The sequence below is a fragment of the Balaenoptera ricei genome, chromosome 1 (genome assembly GCF_028023285.1).
Source record: "Balaenoptera ricei isolate mBalRic1 chromosome 1, mBalRic1.hap2, whole genome shotgun sequence".
Lineage (NCBI taxonomy): Eukaryota > Metazoa > Chordata > Mammalia > Artiodactyla > Balaenopteridae > Balaenoptera > Balaenoptera ricei.
This window is the reverse complement of record NC_082639.1, coordinates 26,116,493-26,141,118: the sequence shown is the minus strand read 5'-3', so window position 1 is coordinate 26,141,118 and position 24,626 is coordinate 26,116,493. Positions and strand designations below refer to the sequence as shown.

The 24,626-nt window shown below is 42.0% G+C and overlaps 1 protein-coding gene across 3 annotated transcripts; it reads left to right on the top strand.

The window, feature by feature from the left end:
- Window positions 1-553: 553 nt before the first annotated feature.
- On the top strand, window positions 554-24,365 carry RNF19B (ring finger protein 19B). 3 transcript variants are annotated; one of them, XM_059918400.1, is made up of 9 exons: window positions 554-1,331; window positions 13,321-13,526; window positions 15,099-15,240; window positions 16,607-16,769; window positions 17,220-17,334; window positions 18,314-18,454; window positions 19,400-19,607; window positions 22,386-22,517; window positions 23,500-23,588. In XM_059918400.1, the coding sequence occupies exons 1-9, from the start codon at window positions 700-702 to the stop codon at window positions 23,519-23,521; spliced, it is 1,761 nt and encodes a 586-aa protein (XP_059774383.1). In that variant the 5' UTR covers window positions 554-699; the 3' UTR covers window positions 23,522-23,588. The 3 variants fall into 3 exon arrangements, with proteins under 3 accessions (XP_059774383.1, XP_059774367.1, XP_059774376.1); XM_059918384.1 differs by having other exon boundaries at window positions 560-1,331; window positions 15,096-15,240; window positions 23,550-24,365; XM_059918393.1 differs by having other exon boundaries at window positions 568-1,331; window positions 23,550-24,365.
- The last annotated feature ends 261 nt before the right edge of the window (window positions 24,366-24,626 follow it).

Here is a 24,626-nt window from a genome sequence, read left to right as displayed (position 1 = left end):
ACAGAGACCACTGAATGTTAGATTAAGGGATTTGGACTTTGTTCTATAATTCTCTTGCAGATAGGGGGACCCCGTCTGTCTTATCTAATAATGCCTCCACTTAACAGATGCTCAATGAATATATTCTTTATTAATTAAAGCTTAATAAACAACAACAAAATAAGTGTTGGAAGGTGGACCAGCTCGGAGTCACCATCTGATTTACCCTTATCTGCTTTTTACAGATGGAGTAACTGAAGTATCATTTGCTGCAAGTGGCAATCGGCCCATCCTTGAGGAAAGGCAAACCGAAAACTCCACCTTGCGGATGATGAGGGTCGGGGCGAAGGTATTGTAGGAGGAGGCCTAAAAAGCAGTCGGGTTACCGTCTCCTCAAGATGGAGGTCCTGGAATCACCTGACCCCGAGGAGGCGGAGCTCCGCTCTAGCACGCCCAGCACGCCCCACCCCGCTTGGCCCCGCCCAGCGACCCCCTCCGGGCGGGGCGGCGCGGGTTGTGAGGCCTCTTCGCGAGGCGCCTGCGCAGTGGGCAGCGGCGCGCGGGGCGGAGGCTTTATAACCACTTCGTCGCTGACTCTCGGTTTCTATCTCTGGGAGGGCGGCTGAGGCGGCGGCAGCGGTCGGGACGCCGGCTGAAGGGGCGCTGAGGCGTGAGCTGTGGCGGCGCTGGGCGCCCCTCGCTCCTCGGCCTCTGGGGGCCATGGGCTCCGAGAAAGACTCCGAGTCGCCGCGGTCTACATCCCTGCACGCGGCTGCGCCCGACCCCAAGTGCCGCAGCGGCGGCCGGCGCCGGCGCCTCACCTTCCACAGTGTCTTCTCCGCCTCGGCCCGCGGCCGCCACGCCCGGGCCAAGCCGCAGGCCGAGCCGCCACCCCCGGCCGCGCCGCCGCCGATCGCCCCGGCCCCTGCCGCGGCCCAGGCCCCGCCGCCTGAGGCGCTGCCCGCCGAGCCGGCCGCCGAGGCCGAGGCGGAGGCCGCGGCGACGGCGGGGCCCGGGTTAGACGATGAGGAGGCGGCGGAGGGCGGCGGCTCGGGCCCGGAGGAGGTGGAGTGTCCGCTGTGCCTGGTGCGGCTGCCGCCCGAGCGGGCCCCGCGCCTCCTCAGTTGTCCGCACCGCTCGTGCCGGGACTGCCTCCGCCACTACCTGCGCCTGGAGATCAGCGAGAGCCGGGTCCCCATCAGCTGCCCCGAGTGCAGCGAGCGACTCAACCCGCACGACATCCGCCTGCTGCTCGCCGACCCACCACTCATGCACAAGTACGAGGAGTTCATGCTGCGCCGCTACCTGGCCTCGGACCCCGACTGCCGCTGGTGCCCGGCCCCGGACTGCGGGTGAGAGCGGGGGCGTGGCCCGGGGGCGGTGGCCGCGGCGGTGGGGACCTGGGGCCTGGGGCTGGTCACCGCGTGTGACCGGCCCCAGGGGAGGTCCTCTGCGCACCGTCTGTGTGTGTGTGTGTGTGTGTGTGTGTGTGTGTGTGTGTGTGTGTCCCAGCGTGGAGGGAGGGGTGAGGGATGACCAGGGGGAGGGAGGGCCAGGCGGCAACTGCGGCGAGCCGGTAACCGCTAACCATCCGCATGCCCAGAGAGTAGGGTAAACGCACCCAACACCCCACCCCTGCCCGAGGGCTTGAAGTGGGGGCTGAGCAGTCGGAGAGAAGGGAGCTGTCCATCAAGTCAGGAGGCAGGGAGAGGCCGTGTTTGGTCGGATGCATGCCCCTCTGTCCAGAGGTAGGGGGTATGTCTTAATGAGGATGGGGAGGGGATATCTGGCAAAGGGTGGAATGAGAATATCATTCTGAGGGGGCAGCGCTTTGGAGGGGTGTGTCCATTTGGCTAGGGGCATACTTTGCAGCGTTTCAGGAGAAAGGGTGTTCTTTCTGCCCACCACTGCTGAAAGTTGGAATGCAGGTGACTGAAATGGCACTAACGGCAAAGGACAGCTCCCAGGCAGCGCTCTGGGGGCACCCTGGGCATTGTGGTGTGTCTTCTGTGCCAAGCTATTGGGGGGGCCCCTGTGGTTCTTACAGTGCTGTCTGGGCAGGGTGCAGAGTAGACAGACCCTTTCCTTGTCCAGAGAAGCAACGGGGCACTGAAAAGGATGCCCAGAGGTTGACATGGTAGGAGAAAATGTGTTTCCCAGCTCCTCTGATCTTGAGTTCTTGACGATGCACCATGTATGCTGACTTTTTAAGGTCAGTGAGAAAATAGGCAGTAGATGCAGAGACATACTACTACCAGATTTCACCAGCTGGAGCATTCAGTGGAGACCGTCCCCCACCCCCCACCCGCCCCCCGACCCTTACCTTTTAAAATCTGATTGTGTGTTACTGTCAGTACATCCCATGAACGATTGCATGCAGCAAAGAGGGGCGTCAGACTGTGCCATTACCTGCTCTGCGACCTAGGACAGATCATTTTATTCTTGTGTGTCATGTTTTGAGGACAAAAAGATGCTAGGGACTCCTAGTAAAAAGCTGAGTGTTCGTTTCTTTCAAAGGAGTTAAGAAAGGCTCTTAATTGTAGTCTGTATATCAAGGCTGTTTTAAGATTTCCATGATTCTGCTTTTTGTCTCCTTCAAAGGAAGCTGACTTAGAGTGTCTAGGGGAGTAAGATGAGTTATTTTCTTCTATTTTTCTGTTCTGACAAACTTGTTTAGAGATGGATGTGTTATTTAAGCTCACTGAGTTGGGGTTTCTAAATTACTTTGAAGTGTTATGGTCAAAGGTTGGGGCATTTAACTATGGTAGGTCACTTTCACTTTCAGTTAATAAGTATCAGAAAGAACCTCCTAGGCTCTTGGAAAAGTTTGCTTATATCTGGAGATCTGGTGATCTTCCTAGCCTTAAGAGGTTAATTTACGTGGTGACGTTTTACAGACACTATTGATCTATTTTCTGAACCAAAGGAATATTTACTTAAGAGAACACTGCTTGATTAACTTTGGAATAGTATATTAACTCCTTTTTCAGATGTGAATTTCCTTGAATTTTAACTGAGAAATGTGACATCACTGATTATATTTCTGGAAAAGTTCTCTTTTTGTTTTTATTTCTCTGAAGTCAATCTCTGTCTTTGCTCACATCAATAAAAATGGACAGGAATTAATTTACAATCTTGATGATGACAACTCTAAACCATTACTGATTTGGAAGTTAGTAAAAAATTAGGTCATTTCTTATATTAGCCAAGTATTGGATTACTACCATCCAGAGGTTTTTTTTTTAATTAGATAAAAAACTGTAACAATTTTAATATAATCTTTAAATGTGTTATCTGTGGGTTTAAAGAAGGTGAAGTCTGGGAAAAGCAAGCAAGCTAGCATCTGAGTATCTATGTGTCAGGCATACATAATTTAATTTGATCCCTGCAACATTGTAAAATAGATTTGATCTCGTTTTACAGATAAGGAAACTGAAGTTTAAATGAATTGAGTGACTTGTTTAGGGTCATATAACTAGTGGGTGGTGGAATCAGGCTTGGAACACTGGTCTTAACTCCAACCAAGGCCAGTATTCTTTTCTCTCAAAGAATAAAAAGCTTTAAAAAAGCATAGGCTTATCAGCATTATTGGGGATGCTACTGTTTGGGTCATTTCATCAAGTGTGGCCTAAGGACAGTGTTGAGAGAGCCAAAAATGCTAGAATCTGGTTTCTCTTCTGATTCTTATTGTTAACAGCCTATTACCTACTTTATTTTTCTTACCTGAAATAGGCCTAATCCTTTCCTTACTTGAGAGGCCTAATTGATATTTTCAGAGTGTTTTGAGAATTCAGTTGAATGTGTTAGATAAACAGGGAGTAACTTTAAATTTCTGTCACTTCCCAAATAAGTGGGGATGTGGCCAGTGGTTTTGCCACCTCTTTTTAAGGTCATGAGAAAAATAGCTTGTTTTGTTTTGTTTTCTTTTAATCAAACTGTTCTATTCTTCTGGGTCAGGTAAAAATCATGGATGAGAACTAGAAGAGAAGCCTCAGACCCCAGTTGTCTCTTCTCATACCTGACCATCTTTACTGCCTGCAGATTAAGTTCCTGCCAGCCAAATTTATCAAGTTCTTTTTTGCTCTCTGTGTGTATATGTGTGTATTTGGCAGGGTGAGGGGAGCATATAAGTGATCTGATCATTAGTTTTACTGTGATTACTCATGATAATAAGAACACTATATGTTAAACAATTCATTATTTGTTTATAAAATATTTGTGGAACAGAGAAAAGAATCTTGAATTTTTCTTTTTTCATACTTAAATACAATTTTATTTTATTCATAAATAAGGGAACTGATTTCTATGGGAAAACATTCACATTATTATTAATATTATTAAGTACAATATTACCAAGTGCAATTTTTTTTTTTTTTTTTTGCTGTACGAGACTGTGGGATCTTAGTTCCCAGACCAGGGACGGAACCTGGGCCCACGGCAGTGAAAGCGCCGAGTCTTAATCACTGGATTCCCAGGGAATTCCCACCAAGTGTAATCTTTAAAACATACTTTCAAATGAGATAAAATTAACTCAGAATACAGATAACTGACATTTTTATAGTCCTTTATAATCTTCAGACTATAACTTCATTCAGAAATAATTTCATTTTAGTTCCATACAGGTAGATGGTGGTAAACTCATTTTATAAAAGAAAAGCCAGTTCAGAAAAGTTTAAGTGTGGGACCCAGTGTCTCACAGCTGATAAATGGTACAGTTGATATGCTACCCCTTAGAGTCTCTACTTAAGCACAAGGTCTTTTCAGAAACCTCCAAATCATGTAAACATGTAATGTTTTCCTCTCAAGTGCCCTGTTGCCTATCTTTAAACCCCTTCAGAATCTCTAGAAGACTGAGGGGTGAGCAAAGGAGACGACAGAATATTTCCTGGCATACAGGGGGCAGATCTTCTGTACAGATGAATAGGAGATAAGGCTGTCTTGACCTAAATTCTTTGTGCAGGTCCACCACTCCAGCCTGTCATTGCTGCCTCTGTCTCCTGCAGAGTCCCCCGTCCCATCTGACTCCAGAAGGTAGTATCATTTATTGGCCTTCCTAGATAACTGAGCTGGATTATCCCATAAACAGGAAGCTTCTGTTTGTCTCTTAACACTTTTATGAGGGAAGAGCAAGCTCCCTGAGCAGGACAGATTTCTCAGTCAGTGAGGGAGGATTTTTCCTTTCTGAAGCCTTCCTGAACCTCTTCTCTCTCTCTCTTTTTTTTTTAAAAATATAATTAATTTATTTATTTTTTAAAGGTGGAGATGGGGAGCTTTTTTTAAAAATGTTTATTTATTTAGGCTGCTCCGGGTCTTAGTTGCAGCACGTGGGATCTTCGTTGCAGCATGCAGGCTTCTTAGTTGCGGCATGCAGACTCTTAGTTGTGGCATGCAAACTCTTAGTTACGGCATGCATGCGGGATCTAGTTCCCCAACCAGGGATCAAACCCGGGCCCCCTGCATTGGGAGCACGGAGTCTTACCCACTGGACCACCAGGGGAGTCCCCTGGACCTCTTTTCTTAATTTAGCTCTGTACCTTCATTTTCATAACTCTTTATTCCCCCTACAACGCTTCTCGCCATTTACATCATCCTACAGCCCAATATGTCTTTCTCATGTTTGCCAGAGTACTCATTCTAAAGTGGAACATTTTATATCATTCCCCTGCTTAAAACTGCTCATACCTGACCTACAAGATGACTTCTTATGTTTTTAAGAACTTATTCTTTATATGATCTATCCTTATGATTTAAGACCCTTTATGGTCTCCAACCATCTTTTGATCTTATTTTCTACTTTTCACCAACATCAGTATTTCCCAAGGTATAGGCATTACTAATGAAAAGAAAAATGTTTTATGATTGAATAAGCTTGGGAAATGTTGGATTGAACAAAATAAAGCAACTCTATTTCTGAGCTCCTTAGACCCTTTAAAAAATACTAATATACACTGTAAATCTTGTTAATGCTAATATGCAAATCTTCAGTCTGGTGTAATTTCAATAAACTGAGATCACCAGGAAACATGTTTTGTTTTGTTTTGTTTCGATGACATCTTTAAAGCATACCTGAAACTTTCCCTATTTGCAGTTTTCTAAACTCCTTGAATAGTTATTCTGTCCTGCCTTCTGTTACTGTCCTTATTTAACACTAAATCTTGTGCTCTGAGTAAATTGAGAGCTCCTCTAGACTAAGATATCTATATTCCAACTTTTTCTACAACTCTGAACAAAATCTTTCAATTAGGTCCCAGAAGAATGGGATGAATAGTTAAATTTTTGATACGGAGATAAAGAATACAAACACGACAGTTTTGAGAGGAGAAACAGAAAAGAGGAGGGTGTGCAAGAAGAGGACAGACAAGTAATCATTAAACAGACACTTTTCAGAATCATATGGTGTTGAAACTTAGGTGAGTACTGGGTATTACACAAAGGACTTAGACATGGGCCTCTTGACAGGGAGTTTGGCCTGGTAGAGGAGACAGATAGATAAGTAGGAAGATAATTATAAATGCAATGTAATATATACTAAAGAAAATACAAGTGTTCTTATAAGATGGATGGAAGGTTTTGCATGATGGTGTCAATAAAGACTTCGTGGAGGAGGTGATATTTGATCAGGGCTTGAAGAATATGAGTAGAAATTTATACCAGACAAACAAAGATGAGGGTAGAGAAAAAGGTGTCTTAAACCAGAATGTTATGAGCAAATGCATGGAGGTATAAAAATTCAAGACTAAGTCTGGAGTCTTGTTTGGTTAGCCTCTAGATGTACAATATGGGGAACATGATCTGGGAAGTGACTTGAGATCCATCTGAAAAGGTAGATTGGATTCAGATTTATAGGTCTATCTATGCCATGCAAAGAAGTGTAAGTTTGAAGGACTTTTTTCTTTTTTGTTGAAGGATTTTAAGCAAAAGAGTAACATCATGATAGATAAACTTCTGGAACTAGAATTTGGATTGGAGTAGGGAATAAAGAGACTGCAGTCTCTTGCAATTGTCTGGTCAAGAGATGACATGGGTTTGAACTAGCGCAGTAAAAAGGAAGATAGTAAGAGTATGGCTCATTGTGACAACTTGGCCCATGTTTTCCACCCTTATATACACTCAGGGTCTGTTTGTAAGTGATTATATGGCCTGGAACAGTGAAGTACAGACATAATATAGGAACACATTTCTTTAACTCCCAGGGTTTGTTGGAGCATAATCAAATTCATACTATTGGGAATTTTTCCCCCAGGGCTGGAGTAAGGTAATGCTGTGGTCTAGCTTGTCACACATTATAATGTTTCTCAAGATAGGAAATTAACAAAATTAATAAAAGTTGTATGAACTTAAGGGGGGGAGGAAAGGATGCTTCTGTGTTCTTAGCATCATGCAATTTCCTACACCTTCCATTTAGCTTCTAATTAGCAGACCTGAATGCTCTGTTCAGCTAAGAAGGCAGAGTAGGAGAGAGGCTCCAGTGTAGGACATGGAAGAGAGGGAACAAGATAGTCAAGGCAGTTTTGGTCTCAAGGATGAAGGGTTTTTTTTGACTGCCTGGGGTAGAAGATTGCCCTATTCAGAATTTAGGAGTTTGCTCCGCAAAGGGGCTTAAACAGAATTTTAGGATTAAGTTATACTGCTTGACATAAAGAAAGCCAATAGATACATGGATAAGTTTAAAAGATTGCTTTAGGGAAAAGTAATGGCCCAGGAGAAGAGCTAAATGACCTGGGGAAAGTAAAAAACCCAGACAGGAGAGGGTCTCTATCATTCATTCCACACAGGTATTTTAAGCATGAATCAGTGTGCTAGACCCTGGAGATTAAAAGATGGTTGATACTTTCCCTTGTCTAGTCTGGTTGGGGAAGCATACATATAAACAGATAATTACAATATAATGTGTTAAGTATTGTAAAGTAATTATGCACAGACACAAAGTGGGCAACCAACTGCCTGGAGAGGTTAAGTGGATTTTATAGAGAGGATGACATTTGAGCTGGTTCTTAAATGGATAAGTATTTGCCAGGACAAGAAGTAAGGAGAGGACGTTTCGAGGCTGAAAGGAATAGAATATGCAAAGGCCAAGAAGTAGGACAAAACGCGCTGTTTATCTATAGCATAACTTTTGGGGCAAGATCTCAAATGCAGTTTGTTTTTTTAAAAATTTTATTTATTTATTTATTTATTTATTTATTTATTTATTTATTTATGACTGTGTTGGGTCTTCGTTGCTGCACACAGGCTCTCTCCAACTGCAGCGAGCGGGGGATACTCTTTGTTGCAGCGCGTGGGCTTCTCATTGCGGTGGCTTCTCTTGTTGTGGAGCACAGGCTCTAGGCGTGCGGGCTTCAGTAGTTGTGGCGCGCAGGCTCAGTAGTTGTGGCTCGCAGGCTCAGTAGTTGTGGCGCACGGGCTCAGTTGCTCCACGGCATGAGGGATCTTCCCAGACCAGGGCTCGAACCTGTGTCTCCTGCACTGGCAGGCAGATTCTTAACCACTGCACCACCAGGGAAGTCCACAACTGCAGTTTTAAAACATGTTTAGTTTAGTTTTTTTTTTAATAGAAATTTATTATTTATTTATTTATTTATTTATTTATTTAATTCATTTATTTTTGGCAGCATTGGGTCTTCGTTGCTGCGCATGGGCTTTCTCTAGTTGCGGCGAGCGGCGGCTACTCTTTGTTGCGGTGCACAGGCTTCTCATAGCGGTAGCTTCTCTTACTGTGGAGCACGGGCTCTAGGCGCGTGGGCTTCAGTAGTTGCGGCACTCGGGCTCAGTAGTTGTGGCTCACGGGCTCTAGAGCACAGGCTCAGTAGTTGTGGCACACGGGCTTAGTTGCTCTGCGGCATGTGGGATCTTCCCGGACCAGGGCTCAAACCCGTGTCCCCTGCATTGGCAGGCGGATTCTTAACCACTGCGCCACCAGGGAAGTCCCAAAACATGTTTAGTTTTAAAACATGTTTAGTTTTAAAACATGTTTAGTTTTAAAACTCGAAGGCTGCAAGCACCTATACTTCCATTTTAGGGATAGAATCTAAGGTTTGGAGATTTTAATTAGCTCAGTGTCATGCAGTATGAGTCAGGGGCAAGGAGCCCAGACCAGGCACCCAAAAACAGGAATGCCAAGTCTCGTGCCCTGAGTAATTCTGTGTCATGGTAATAGGTTGCTGGGGGTTCTTGAGTATTTGGGGTTATTTTACTTCCTTGGAACCAAATTCCACACCCAAAATTGACATTGTCAATACTATCAAATGTTCTTTGAAAAAAAAGAAAAATCTGTTAATAAATATTTACTTCCACCATGTGAGGTAGGAATGGATCATGAAATGCTCAAGGCTTCCTGACTGGCAGTCTATCTAATATGTATTGTCAGAAGTTGACTTAATAATTTTCTGAGATCATCCAGTACCTTTCTCATTTAACACAAAGTAGCAAGCAAGTCACTTTCTTCAGGAGAAACGTTGTTTATCTTTAGTAGTTATATTACAACTAGGTGGGATAAATTTGCTCAGAACTCCTACAGGATATGAATCATTTGCATTCATACATTGACCTCTTCTCACTTTGCTCTTTCTGAGAAGAGTTTTAATACAGCCTGTATTATGTAACATAGATGATACCTTGTCATCGGTAATTTCAGTGTCATTCTCAAATCAGCTTGCAGAATCTATGATGAACCTGAGAACTTAAGTTGCTATCGTGAACATCTAATGTACAATCAAATAAGCAAACAAACCGTAGAATAAATCTAAGAAAGTGTTATTAGTCTTTTGTTTAAGCTGTTTGAGGTCTTTGACTATTGGAGTAGAACATGGAATAGGTGACAAAGCCCCGATGGCAACACCTAAGCCTGAAATCATTGACCTAAAAATTGTTTGAACTTTCACAGCTGCTGTCTTCCATTCTTCATTTGTTTGTTTAAATTACTTTTTTTTAAAAAAGAATTATTTTAAACAAGTGTCTACTTGTTAGTCTGTGCATTTAGTTGACATTTTTAGAATTAGTCAGAAAGGCTAATAGTTTGTAAATATATTGGATTGTTTGTAGGAAAGTATTCTTGGTAAATAAACAATTATAAGAAGCAGTTGATACTGGTGCTGATAGATTCTGAATTGTCCATCTTTACTAAGAATATGTGTCAGAAGGGATTGCGGGGAGATATGGCCATATTCTATGTTAATTCATAAGATAGATGAGTGGTATTCTTGGATTCTGGAACCTGTCAAGAAAGAAGAGATTTCAAGGTATACATTCAAATTGGGGAAAAAATTTTTTTGGAAAGATAAAATGAGCTTTCAATAGAAGTTGATCACGAACCCATCTATGTTCATTGTCTCTCAGTCTGTCGTCAGACCAGCTTCACTATGAAACTTAAAAATGAAAAAGTATTGAAATCATAAAACTCCTAAAAGAAAACATACGCAGAACACTCTTTGACATAAATCATAGCAATATTTTTTTGATCTGTCTCCTAAAGCAGAGGAAATAAAAGCAAAACTAAATGGGACCTAATTAAATGTAAATGCTTTTGCACAGCAAAGGAAACCATTGACAAAGCAAAAAGACAAACTACTGAATGAGGGAAAATATTTGCTAATGATATGACTGATAAGGGGTTAATATCCAGAATATATAAGCAGGGAGAGGGTGCGGAGAAAAGGGAACCCTCTTGCACTGTTGGTGGGAATGTAAATTGATACAGCCACTATGGAGAACAGTATGGAGCTTCCTTAAAAAACTAAAAATAGGGCTTCCCTGGTGGCACAGTGGTTAAGAGTCCGCCTGCCAATGCAGGGGACGTGGGTTCGAGCCCTGATCCGGGAAGATCCCACGTGCCGCGGAGCAACTAAGCCCACGCGCCACAGCTAGTGAGCCTGCGCTCTAGAGGCTGCGAGCCACAACTGCTGAGCCCACATGCCACAACTACTGAAGCCCGCGTGCTTCTCTGCAACAAGAGAAGCCACCGCAGTAAGCCCGCGCACTGCAACAAAGAGTAGTACCCACTCGCCGCAACTAGAGGAAGCTCGCACGCAGCAATGACGACCCAATGCAACCAAAAAAAAAAAAAAAACAACTAAAAATAGAGCTACAATATGACCTAGTAATCCCACTACTGGGCATATACCCTGAGAAAACCATAATTCAAAAAGAGACATGTACCACAATGTTCACTGCAGCACTATTTACAATAGCCAGGACATGGAAGCAACCTAAGTGTCCATTGACAGATGAGTGGATAAAGAAGATGTGGCACATATATACAATGGAATATTACTCGGCCATAAAAAGAAACGAAACTGTCATTTGTAGTGAGGTGGATGGACCTAGAGTCTGTCATACAGAGTGAAGTAAATCAGAAAGAGAAAAACAAATACCGTATGCTAACACATATATGTGGAATCTAAAAAAAAAAAATGGTTATGAAGAACCTAGGGGAAGGACAGGAATAAAGATGCAGACATAGAGAATGAACTTGAGAACACAGGGAGGGAGAAGGGTAAGCTGGGACGAAGTGAGAGAGTGGCATGGACTTATATATACTACCAAATGTAAAATAGATAGCTAATGGGAAGCAGCCACATAGCACAGGGAGATCAGCTGGGTGCTCTGTGACCACCTAGAGGAGTGGGATAGGGAGGGTGGGAGGGAGACGCAAGAGGGAAGAGATATGGGGATATATGTATACATATAACTGATTTACTTTGTTATACAGCAGAAACTAACAACATTGTAAAGCAATTATACTCCAATAAAGATGTTAAAAATTTTTTTAAATAAAAAATAAAACAAAAACAAAATATATAAGCAGCTCATACAAATCAACATCCAAAAATTTTAAAAATGATCCAATTGAAAAATGGGCAGAAGACCTGAATAGACATTTCTCCAAAGAAGACATACAGATGGCCAACAGGCACATGAAAAGACGCTCAACATCATTAATCATCAGAGAAATGCAAATTAAAACCAAAGTGAGACATCACCTCGCACCTATCAGAATGGCTATCATCAAAAAGTCCACAAATAACAAATGTTGGCAAGGATGTGGAGAAAAGGGAGCCCTCATACACCATTGGTGGCAATGTAAATTGGTATAGCCATTATGAAAAACAGTATGGAGGTTTCTCAAAAAATTAAAAATAGAACTACCCTATGACACAGCAATTCCATTCCTGGGTATTTATCTGAAAAAAGAAAAAAAAGACCAACACAAATTGGAAAAGGTACATGCACCCCAATGGCAGCATTATTTACAATTGCCAAGATATGGAAACAACCTTAAGTGTCCATCAACAGATGAATGGATTAAAAAGACATGGTATATATACACAATGGAATACTACTCAGCCATAAAAAAAAAGATATTTTGCCATTTGCAACAACATGGATGAACCTGGAGGGTATTATGCTCAGTGAGATAAGTCAGACAGAGAAAAAAAAATACTGGATGATATCACTTATATGTGGAATCTAAAAAATAAAACAAACTAGTGAATATAATAAAAAAGAAACAGACACACAGAAATAGAGTACAAATTAGTGGTTACCAGTGGGGAGAGGGAAGGAGTAAGGGACAGGATAGGGGTAGGGGATTAAGAGGTACAAACTACTATGTATAAAACAAATAAGTTACAAGGATATATAGTACAACAGAGGGAATATAGCCAATATTTTATAACTATAAATGGAATATAACCGTTAAAAATTGTGAATCACTGTGTTGTACACCTGAAACTTGTATAATGTTGTACATCAACTAAACTGCAATTTTAAAAAAGTATACTTGCTTTAGTTTTTGCTATTGTACTTTATTTTATAAATGTTCTATCCTTTAAACAAATTCTAATTTCTCTAAATATATCAAATCATCAAAAGGAAATAGTTTTGTACCCTTATTTATGAAACTTGCTGGGACAAATTGCTCCTAAAGCAGCTTAAACTATGACTGAATACATGCTAGAAATTCAGGCTGGACTCCCCTGGCAGTCCAGTGGTTAAGACTCCACACTTCCACTGCAGGGGCACAGGTTCGAACCCTGATCGGGGAGCTAAGATCCTGCATGCCATGCACTGCGGCCAAAAAAAAAAAAAAATTCAGGCTAAGTATGATATTTTCCCCTACTTTTTCAGGAGGTAAATATGTGTTTTTAGAATCTCAAGAAACAATTTACTTTCTCACACAGAATATTTTACAGTTTGTTAGGTGTGCTCGTGCATGTGTTATTTGTTATATGTGTGTTCTTTCCTCTGCATCGTATGAAGTGGTGGGGATACCACACAGTGTTACCCCACTGGGACTGAGGCATGTCTTAACTTACTTATATCTCTTCCTGTTTCCTTACCCAGGTATGCTGTTATTGCCTATGGCTGTGCCAGCTGCCCAAAGCTGACCTGTGAGAGGGAAGGCTGCCAGACTGAGTTCTGTTACCACTGCAAGCAAATATGGCATCCAAATCAGACATGCGATATGGCCCGTCAGCAGAGGGCGCAGACATTGCGAGTTCGGACCAAGCACACTTCAGGTCTCAGTTATGGGCAAGAATCTGGACCAGGTATGAGTTGGCATTGTCTCATTTGTCTCTTTATTGATATTTCATAATGTGAGCCCAAAGCTGGGAGAGATTACCTTACTCAAGGATTAGAGAACAGAGACTATTTGTGTTTTGTTTGTTTGTTTTTATAAATTTATTTTTATTTATATTATTTATTTTTGGCTGCATTGTATCTTCGTTGCTGCACTCGGGCTTTCTCTAGTTGCAGCGAGCGGGGGGCTACTCTTCGTTGCAGTGCACGGCCTTCTCATTTCGGTGGCTTCTCTTGTTGTGGAGCACAGGCTCTAGGCACGTGGGCTTCAGTAGTTATGGCACACGGGCTCAGTAGTTGTGGCTCACGGGTTCTAGAGTGCAGGCTCAGTAGCTGTGGCGCACGGGCTTAGTTGCCCTGCGGCATGTGGGATCTTCCCGGACCAGGGCTCGAACCTGTATCCCCTGCACTGGCAGGCGGATTCTTAACCACTGCGACACCAGGGAAGTCCCAAGTGCAGAAACTATTTGGTAATACTTTCAACACTGTATTTGGTATGTAGCGTCTCTCTCTGACCATTTAGAGGTTGTCCAACCCAGGTGAAATTGGAATAAAGCAAAACTGAATTCTGTAGTTTCTACCTTCTTAGTAATATGTCTCAGATTGGAGAGTAGTTGGGTCCTTTAGCTAGGGGCTTTTTTAGAACTTTCACTGTGAGCAGAAAGACGTTTAGTATTAGAACTGTACTGTTTTCCTACCAGCTTTAAGTACATCACTGGTTTTGGAAATAGGGTACAGATTTAAGGAAAGGAAATAATATTAGTATGGATTAATGATTAACCTTAAAAGGAGGAATATCACACATTCAGTTCCAACCTTGACATGTCAGAGTGAACCTCTTTTAAAATGTCAGTGGGTTTATTGCCTTTTGTAAGTGTGCTTTATTTCACTGATGTCATTTGAGAGAAGCTAGTAGGAAAGATTTTACCATTCACTTTTTCCTGGCACAGTATAATCTCCTAAATTTTCTTTGTAATAGGGTAGTTCCTAGCTTGCTGTGAAAATTACCAGGTGTATGCTACATAGCATACTCAATTGTTTGTAGGATTTGAATTTTAAAGTATCATGAGAAGGAACTGTGGATTATGTTAACAGCAAATCACAGTGATACTTGTACCTGAGAAATGAGTTTCCTGAACTAAAATTTTTCAAGACTTAAAGCCAAATGCAGGCTGCAGACTGTTCTTCCTGTAGGACTGTGCTTTTAATTCTGCCAGCCTATTGGCTGCTGAAATTCCATTTTTCTTGGAACCATCTTTCTCTCTAGGGAAGTCTCCTTGCTCAGAGTGTGGCTCTAGTGCTGTGTAAGATGCCAGATTGGGGGATAGGCAGCTCAGTATGAGACAGGATCCATTTTATGAAATTTCCTGAGGTCTAGACATAGCCAGCCTTCCAGTGAAGTGGGTTGCACAATTTGGAATCCTCAGTCAAGAATTCTTGACTGCCTCTTCATTTCTTGTGCATACTCCTAGGAATAATAAAATCAAACGAGGTTTAACTAGGGATATTTTTCTACCTATTCTTCCTCCCCCACTTAGCAGATGACATCAAGCCATGCCCACGATGCAGTGCTTACATTATCAAGATGAATGATGGAAGCTGTAATCATATGACCTGTGCAGTGTGTGGCTGTGAATTCTGTTGGCTTTGTATGAAGGAGATCTCAGACTTGCATTACCTCAGGTGAGATGAGAAAGTGTCTATTGTTTTTATAGTCTTGTTCTCTTACTGATTTAGGGAAAAGGATGTCAAAGAAACATCATTGTCTGTCCTCTCATTACAGCATAAGGAAGCTGTAAAAAGTTCCTCTGAAACACCCTTCCAATCATGTTTTTCTCCAGCTCAGCAACTTCCAGTGACTGTTTTCCATTACCTTCCAGATAGAGTTCAGTTTCCCTAGCATGGCTTTTAAGGTTTTCTGCAGTCTGGCCCCAATATACCTTTTTCCATTTTGCTTTCATAAATGCTATGTCCCAGATTATCTGTGTCTCTTCTGTGTTATCTTACCTCCATACTTCTTCATGTTCTTTCCTTCACCTAGAATGCTTTCTAATCACTTCACCCCCCAGCAACCCCCTTTTATCTCAACTGTTCAGTTCTTATTCAGCCTTCAAGGGCCACTTTAAATGCCATTCCATCCCTGATGCCTTCCCCCAGTTTTTTCTGCCTCATTCTTCTTTACTGACATTCTTTAAATGTTCTATAAACATCGTCATGACTTTTACTTCATTTACGTGTCTCATTTTGTTAAACTATATTAAGAGTCTTCAGGCCAGTATTACCTTTTTACAGTTCCTTGGATGTAGTAGTCATTAAAATATTGTCCTGAAGGAGTTAATATTTACAAACTTAACATTCATTGTGTAGATGGAACATCTTCATTTCCAATTTAGCAAACATTTGATTACTTACAGTATACCAATTATTGGGGACACAGGGGTGCGTAAGACATGATCCCTACTTTCAAAATTACTTACTCTATCTAGTAGAGAAGACAGTACAAAGGCAGTGGACAAAAGTGGTTGGACTCAGAAGGGCTGAGTGTAAAAGTAGCCAAACTCAGAGTATGAAACTGTCATAAAGGGTATGATGAAGTCTTTTTATATCCTATCCCAGGAAGATGGTTTGCAGTATCTACATATGCCAGGAAAACTATGCAAATCAGAGAGAGTTCATTAACTGCAGGACACAGTATGTCTGGATGAGATGTCAAGTGCATAGACTATGCAGGATCCCACGTAGTATCACTCAAAGAAGTAGGTTCAGTTTGGTGGGTTAGAGAGGACAGAGTGCAGCAGAAAAGAATGGAAAAGAGGTTTCAAGTCTGGAGGCCTGCCTTTACGAAAAAAGGAAAAAAAGTAAAGAGCCAGAACTCTAATAGTCTGGCCTTGTCCTTTGCTCCCCCTTATGTAATAAATTCATTTCTTGTAACCTCTTGTAACTGTTAATCACTCCTATAGAAAAGGAGGCTCTTGCTCTTATCAAGCTCTCTGATGACAATAGCTGCATTTGTAATATTGACATTAACTTCAGCATGTTTCCTCTGTAGCCCCTCTGGCTGTACATTCTGGGGCAAGAAACCATGGAGCCGTAAGAAGAAAATTCTTTGGCAGCTGGGCACATTGATTGGCGCTCCAGTGGGGATATCCCTCATTGCTGGCATTGCCATTCCTGCCATGGTCATTGGCATTCCTGTTTATGTTGGCAGGAAGGTAAGATATGTTGAGCTCTGTGCATGTTCCATCTTCAGGTTTGTTGGTAAAGGTTTGAAGGAAATGGAGAGGAGCTTATGTTTCAGAGCTGCCTGAAAACCAGCTGGTTCTTAAATAAAAATAATTTCTTAAATGGATTTTCATAAATCCCCAAGAGATCTGAAAGTTCTTATTAACATCCTGGGCCCGGTTTGTCTCAGTGACTTAAAGGTAAAATGCTTACTTCACTCCCCTGAGTTACTTTGTCTCTTCTTATATTAACTTTTTCTGTATTAGTTTATATCATCCTGGTCTGAGTTAGATTAAAATGTGAGAAAGATGTCTCTTTGACATGGGGGAATATGTTTTAATATAGATAACTTATAAGGGAATATTCACTTATCCTTTTTCTCCCTAGCAAAAAGATTGATGTCCTAACCTGCTGACCTGGATTTTCTTTCTTATTCTTAGATTCATAGCAGGTATGAGGGAAGGAAAACCTCCAAACATAAGAGGAATTTGGCTATCACAGGAGGAGTGACTTTGTCGGTCATTGCGTCCCCAGTTATTGCTGCAGTTAGTGTTGGTAAGAAGCTAGCCAGGACCATGACTCCTCCCCTTACACGACCCACTCCCATCAGCTTTCTGGCCTTGCAGTTTAGCCAGCTGGCCAGATGTTTCACCCTGGATGCTCCTGCATTTTATGTCAGACCCACCTTGGGAGTTTATTAGGCACTATTATTATTATCAGCCACACTAAAGTATCAGAGTTTGGGATCTTTCATTCGTAAGTTAGTGCCTAGAATGCCATCTGGCACATAAAAAAGATTGAATTAAAAACTATTACTTTAAGGCCTAGTTTTTCACCTTTCCTCTTCCTTCTCCACTTGCCACGGAACCCACAAAACAAAATTACTTTTGATTTGCTTAATGCCTCACAGTATTTTGGGAGGCATGAAGGTGTGTTTTAGAATAATAATAATATAATATTTTCTGAGACTCTCCATGTGCCAGGAGCAGGTCTGAGTGTTTCGCCTGTATTAATTTATTTAATCCTCACAGTAGCCCAGTTGTAACAGAAAGGTGCAGTAATTTGCCCAAGGTCGCTTAGCTGGGACATGAATTAAGGCAGTCTGACTTCAGAGTCTGGGCTTTTAACAACTAAGCCATTCTGCCTTCCACAGCAGCAAGATTTTGGAATTAACACTCTGGGGGGATCCTAAACCCTAGGAGTCACTTATTTAATGTTTGATTATTGATTGGTTCTTGGATTAGCACTTCAGCAGTGAATGGAAGGGGGGAAATGAAAGCAACATATATTTACTGTGCTGAGCACTGTACATACATTGATCATTGGCAACTCTAGGAAGATATGTCCAAGGTTATAACAGCTGGTGAATTGGAGACAAGATTCTAATCCAGGCCTTTCTGATTCCAAGTCCAGTCATCATTCTGTCTTTCCTTGGCCCTTTATAAAGTGGTTTGTCTATGTTCAGCCCAGGGAAGGAGAATTCAGGGCAGCTGCAACCTGATGGCCTGCTGACATGTTTCCTTATCTTCCCCAGGTATTGGTGTCCCTATTATGCTGGCTTATGTTTATGGGGTTGTGCCCATTTCTCTCTGTCGTGGAGGTGGCTGTGGAGTTAGTACGGCCAATGGAAAGGGAGTGAAAATTGAGTTTGATGAAGATGATGGCCCAATCACAGGTAAAAGGAGAATTTTAATTTCCCTTTGAATTTATGGAACACAAGATAAAAGTCAGTAAAATTCAGCACATTTTACAGGGAGATTGACATTGGATTATGTTGGCTAATGAGCTTTATAGGAGGTAAAGTATTTTTAGCTTTTCATTTCTTTGTTCCAGAGTTATTAGGTTAATTCCCCTGGTACTTGCCTCTGTGTGGCAGGTACAAACTAGTAGGACTCCAAGTAACTCTTAAGTATGCTGGTAATAGTAAATTACATAATTATAATTATAATAAAGTCTTATATCTGCATGGTACTTTATAATTTTCAGAAGACTTACACAGTTATTATTTTCACTTGGCTTTTACAACAGCTCTGAAGAGAGAGGGCCAGGGCTGTTATTATCCCCAATTAATGGAACCTATTTAAGCCTTTGTCTCAACATCTGTTAAATGGGTTTAAGAGCTTCTGCAGAGCTGGAACTATAGCAAGTCTTCTGACTTATACTTTGATGTTGTTTCCACTTTACCATATTAACTAACCTGGGACACAGAGATCCCCAAAGGTCTTTCAAACTTCCTACTAGAGTCAGCACACAACCTAAGTGTACTTTGAAATTTTCATGTTTAATTAGATGACATCTATAGTGTAATGGAAAGAATAGGAGACTTAGAATCAGATTGTAGTTTTGTGTGACTAGCCACAGACAAGGCATTTAGTTCTAAGCTTTCGTTTCCTCACCTAAAATTGGGGCTATTAGTTCCTAGTTATTGGGAAGATTACGTGTGAGCATATGTTAAAACACCGGATATGTGGTGGCTGCCTGTAGTAGCTATTCATTAAGTGAATAAATGAGTATTTTTCTACATGAATATTCTCTACTCTGAAGAGTCATTGCAGGAAAATGCCAGACTCTGTTTTGATGCTGTGCTATCATCAATTGAGATGTTTGGTTCCATCCCCAGTGGCAGATGCCTGGCGAGCCCTCAAGAATCCCAGCATTGGGGAAAGTAGCATTGAAGGTCTAACTAGCGTATTGAGCACCAGTGGAAGCCCTACAGATGGACTCAGTGTTGTGCAAGGTCCATACAGCGAAACAGCCAGCTTTGCAGCCCTCTCAGGGGGCACACTGAGTGGTGGCATTCTTTCCAGTGGCAAGGGAAAATACAGCAGGTAAGCAATTTCTGACAGAACCAGCTGGAATTATAAGAGGTAACATATCATATTGAGCCATTTCTCTGTGCCAGGCATGTCTCATATAGCATCTCATTTTGATTTAATCATCAATGGTGTTTTTTTGTTTTGTTTTAACTTTTACAATTAGAAAATAGGCTAGAAAGGTTAAACGACTTAAAAGTTCTGTGTTTCTTCCCACTGCACCATAGTGGCTCCATATAAAGAATAATTTTTTTTTTTTTTTCAACACAATAATCCTGTGTTCCTGGCCAATCTCTCTCTCTGGTTTTTTTTTTTTTTTTTTTTAAATATTTATTTATTTATTTTGGCTGCACCAGGTCTTAGCTGCAGCACATGGGATCTTTAGTTGCAGCATGTGAACTCTTAGTTGCAGCATGCATGTGGGATCTAGTTCCCTGACCAGGGATCGAACCTGGGCCCCCTGCATTGGGAGCACAGAGTCTTAGCCACTAGACCACTAGGGAAGTCCCAATAAAGGATAATCTTGACTTCAGATCCTCCCTCTACTACATTAGGCTGCCTCCATCAGGAAGGGGAAGCATGCATTTTTGTAGAATTCCCAAGACTGTGTCCTCCATTAGACTTATCACTGGCTTTTAGTTGAACAGCGTTTATACTGTATCTTGTTGGCTTATTGGTGCTGTGATCCTTAAAACCTTCCTATTCTGATTCCCATTTGATAGATAAGGTAAATCAATTCCATAAACTTGTGTTGAGAATATGCAAAGCTTTATGACTAAAAAGGTTATGACTTGGTTGGTCGTTTTACCAGTTAGGAAAAACAGAACATATTCAGAGGAGCATAGCAGATGTTACATGAGAAGCAGTTATTTGAACGCACTGGAGAAGAGAGCCCTAGGGAGGGGTAAAGGTGGTACAAAACAAAGTAGGGAGGTAGGGGAGATGCTTGCCTTCAGATATCTGAAGGGCCTTGAACTGGAAAAAAGGATTAAGAGTTCTGCCTCATGCCAAGAGATAGATTAAGACGATTTGGCAGAAGCTAGAGGGAAACTAATTTTGTTTCATTATAGAGACTATAGGAAAAATCTATATAAAGTCCAAAGAAAGGATGGATTACATTAGTAGATAACTGACCTGCCTATCCCTGGAAGTGTTTAAAGTGAGACCAGAGGGCCATTTAGCTATTAGAAGGAGTCAAGCAACAGATGGCAGATGGACTGGATCCCACACCTGAGTGCTTGTCAGTTACTTGGGAGCCTTTTAAAAATAGATGTCAGCACCCTATCCCAGAATTAATAAATTAAAATCTCCCAGATTCTCTCCTAATCTCCTAGGGATCTGTGTTTTGAAAAGGTTCCCCAGGTGATTTTAGCATAGCCATTGCACAGACTAGCATCTGCAAACCACCTAAGGTGATAGATGGCCTTTGTAAAAGGCCTCTTCCAATTCTAACTGTGATTCTATGGCAGAGCTGAAACTAGGACCCAGGTCTCTGACTCAATGTACTTTCCATTGCACTGCCTCATTTTCCTGAGCCATGGCACATTTTTGAAGGGCATCTAAGACTGGAGCAGCAGAGCAAAGACTCAGGCAGCAGGATGGAGGTTGATTGAATGTGCAGCTGCAGGCTGCTGCCGACTTATCTGCGTTTCATGACTCTGGTTGTCTCTTGTTAGGGGATGCCGCCTGCACATGCTGGAGAATTCACTGCTGTGCTTTCTTAAAACCAACACCCCTGTAAATAAGCAGACATAATTGGAGACTGACTTGCTGAAACTGCAACTTAGCCAGTCCAGCTGTTCCAGTTCTGTGAAAGCCTTTTATAGGAAGTGAATGAGTCAGATGGGTTTGACTGTGAAACCCATTATGAGGAAATACTTAAGTGTGCAACCAAATGATATTGGAGTCAAGAAAGGAAAAGCTATGGGTCCTCTGAGACACCATTGGGAAAGTTTGCTGCTCTTGTCGGAGGTTGACTCTTATTATGTCCTTTAAGCTCATAGGCTGGGGGTAATTTGATTGCTAAATGTTTAAGTTCCTAGTATGTGCAAGACATGGAGGGTAAAGTGTGAATGAGGTGTGGTCTCTCCTTTTTTGGAGTTCACAGATGAGTGGGAAAGAGGTACATAAATTGATTTAATAAATAGGTAGGTGCTGTGGGAGCACTTAGCAGGAAGTGACTGGTTTGATAGAAGAATGAAGGGAGATGATACTTCCTTTGTTGTTAAGGACTGAGTATGAGTTTGTCACATAGAGAAAGGAAACTTTCAGAGAGAGGGACTAGCATATGCAAAGCCATAGAGGTATAAAATGTGTATAGGTGCGTAAGGAAAGAAAAAAATTCAGTGTGATTATGATTTAGGACCTATGGTGAGAGATGGAACTGGAGAGAGAGCTTGGAGGCATATCAGTAGACCTTAAATGCCTGTTGGCAAGAGGGAGCCAAGAGAGGGCTGTTAGAGTGATCAGGTTTTTGTCCACGTTGGCACTGATCTGGAAGTTGTTTGACTTGGACTTAGGGCTACTGGAAAGAGCCCAATTGCAGTTACCCACTCGGGAGCTGTTGAGGGCCTGAAGTTAAACAGTAGCAGTGGGGATGGAAAGGAGGGGACGATTTCAATAGATAAATTTAAGAGAGAAGATGTGTGGGCATCTGTTTGAGCTCTTTGACATTTGGAGAAGATCAGATCAACTCAATTTGCAAGAGAATAATGGAAGAGGCATGTGCCAGGAAGCAGACTGTCTCAGAATACCCAGGTCTCGCATTAACTTAAACGTCCCCTCTTTACACAGGTTAGAAGTCCAAGCCGATGTCCAAAAGGAAATTTTCCCCAAAGACACAGCCAGTCTTGGTGCAATTAGTGACAACGCAAGCACTCGTGCTATGGCCGGTTCCATAATCAGTTCCTACAACCCACAGGACAGGTATGTGAACAGTCAGAAGCCTAGGAGAGGTTGCATTTTTTTGGTTGGGTTTTGGCCTTAGAAGCTCAATGCCTCATGTTAGGGCTCTGTGTACCATCTAGTGTGATACATAGTGTGTATACCCTGTGAATTCATCAAGCAAGTTCTTGGTATGGGAGTATTTGGCATCTCTTGATTGATTTTTCTTGTTAGCACTTGATTTTTAGAGGTTGTTTCTTTCTTCCTTTTCTTTTTCCTTTTTTTTTCCTTTTCTTTTCTTGGCTATTGCAACAGTGTAATTATTCACATGGAACTGAAGAGCTAGATTGGTGTCCACTGATGTATGTATGTGGCTCTATGGTTTCTGCTCTCATGTTGCTCTTTGCTTGATGTGGCTCCTGTAGCCTATTTCTCTTTATATTTGAGAAGCTAGTGTATCTGGTGTGGTGTGACTGCAGCACTCCCTACTGGAGAGATTCTGGTTTCTTCTAATTGTGGCAGAGAAGTAAAGAGCTGTGACTCTTCTTTCACTTTCATATTTTGAGTAAGATAGTGTGAGGCTCTGAACCTTAGTTGAATTTTGGAAGCTCATTTTTAGTTGTTTAAAGAAATTGGCAGAATAACTATTAAGGACCTACTGTATAGCACAGGGAACTCTTCTCAGTACTCTGTAATGACCTATATGGGAAAAGAATCTAAAAAAGAGTGGATATATGTATACATATGTATAACTGATTCATTTTGCTGTACAGCAGAAACTGATACAACATTGTAAATCAGCTATACTCCAATGAAAATTAAAAAATAAAGAAATACAGAAATTGGCAGAGATGTTTGTGTTTGTGTGCGTATTTTAAATCAACGAAAAGCTCTAATTGTTCTTCTCCATCTTATTTGAGTGTTAGGTTAAATTTTATTTTCTCTAAAAGTGAGCTCTATTCTACTATTTACCTATATTTTCGGACTTTCTAATCCTGAACCCACAAACTGCTTTTACCAACAGGTATAGCATGACCCATGCATGATTCAGCAAAGTGGATTTTGTCTCCACAGAGAATGCAACAATATGGAAATCCAAGTGGACATTGAAGCCAAACCAAGCCACTATCAGCTGGTGAGTGGAAGCAGCACGGAGGACTCACTCCATGTTCACGCACAGATGGTGGAGAATGAAGAAGACGGTGGTGGTGGCGGCGGCAGCAATGAAGAGGATCCCCCCTGCAAACACCAAAGCTGTGAACAGAAAGACTGCCAGGCCAGCAGACCTTGGGACATCAGCCTGGCCCAGCCCGAGAGCATCCGCAGTGACCTGGAGAGCTCTGATACGCAGTCCGACGATGTGCCAGACATCACCTCGGATGAGTGTGGCTCCCCTCACTCCCAAGCTGCAGCCTGCCCCTCAACACCCAGAGCCCCAGGTGCACCAAGCCCAAGTGCCCATATGAACCTCTCTGCCCCAGCTGAGGGGACGACTGTCTTGAAGCCGGAAGATGCAGAAGCCAGAGTATGAAGTGGAATAAATGCTCCTGTTCTGAGAAGCACACTTGTAACTGCATCTTTTGGAATCTTTTTGTGGGGGCAGGGATTTATGTATTTTATTTCAAAGATTCTCTGGTCACAGGTTTTCCCCAGGGAAATTCTGAGAAATTTGCAATTTCTTACCAGAGGAAACGTGGAAACTTTGCCCTTAGTTCCATCCCCCGTCCCCTTTGCCCCCCCACCCTTTTTTAGTTTTAATTTATTGGTTAAACTGATGGTGGCAATCTGTGAGGTGTGTCAAAGAGTGTACAGATGTATGTGTGTATATTGTATGTATGCTAACATATTACTGAAGGACACATTTTAATAAAGATTTCTGTCGTAATTCAACTCCTCTCATTTTCCTTGGCTTGGATAGTTCTCCAGAGCCAAGTGTTTGAAACAGACCACTACATCTTTAACAGTCTCTAGATCTAAGCTTTCCTAATCCCAGGGAAGAAGGATGGTATTCTAACCAGACTGCAGTGGAGTCATCTGTAAACCAATGACTCCTAGTATGACAGGAAGCAAAGCCAAGCTTAATTTGGACTGTGTAGTCAGACTGAAGAATTAGCTGAGTCAGCCAGATAGAGAAGCTGGAGATTAAAATGA

Bases quoted from the DNA above. Each gene is read 5' to 3' on its own strand.
- RNF19B (XM_059918384.1), top strand. From the start codon at position 700: ATGGGCTCCGAGAAAGACTCCGAGTCGCCGCGGTCTACATCCCTGCAC. The intron at 1,332-13,320 runs GTGAGAGCGGGG...TTCCTTACCCAG, and splicing joins TGCCCGGCCCCGGACTGCGG to GTATGCTGTTATTGCCTATG. The intron at 16,770-17,219 runs GTAAGATATGTT...TCTTATTCTTAG, and splicing joins CTGTTTATGTTGGCAGGAAG to ATTCATAGCAGGTATGAGGG.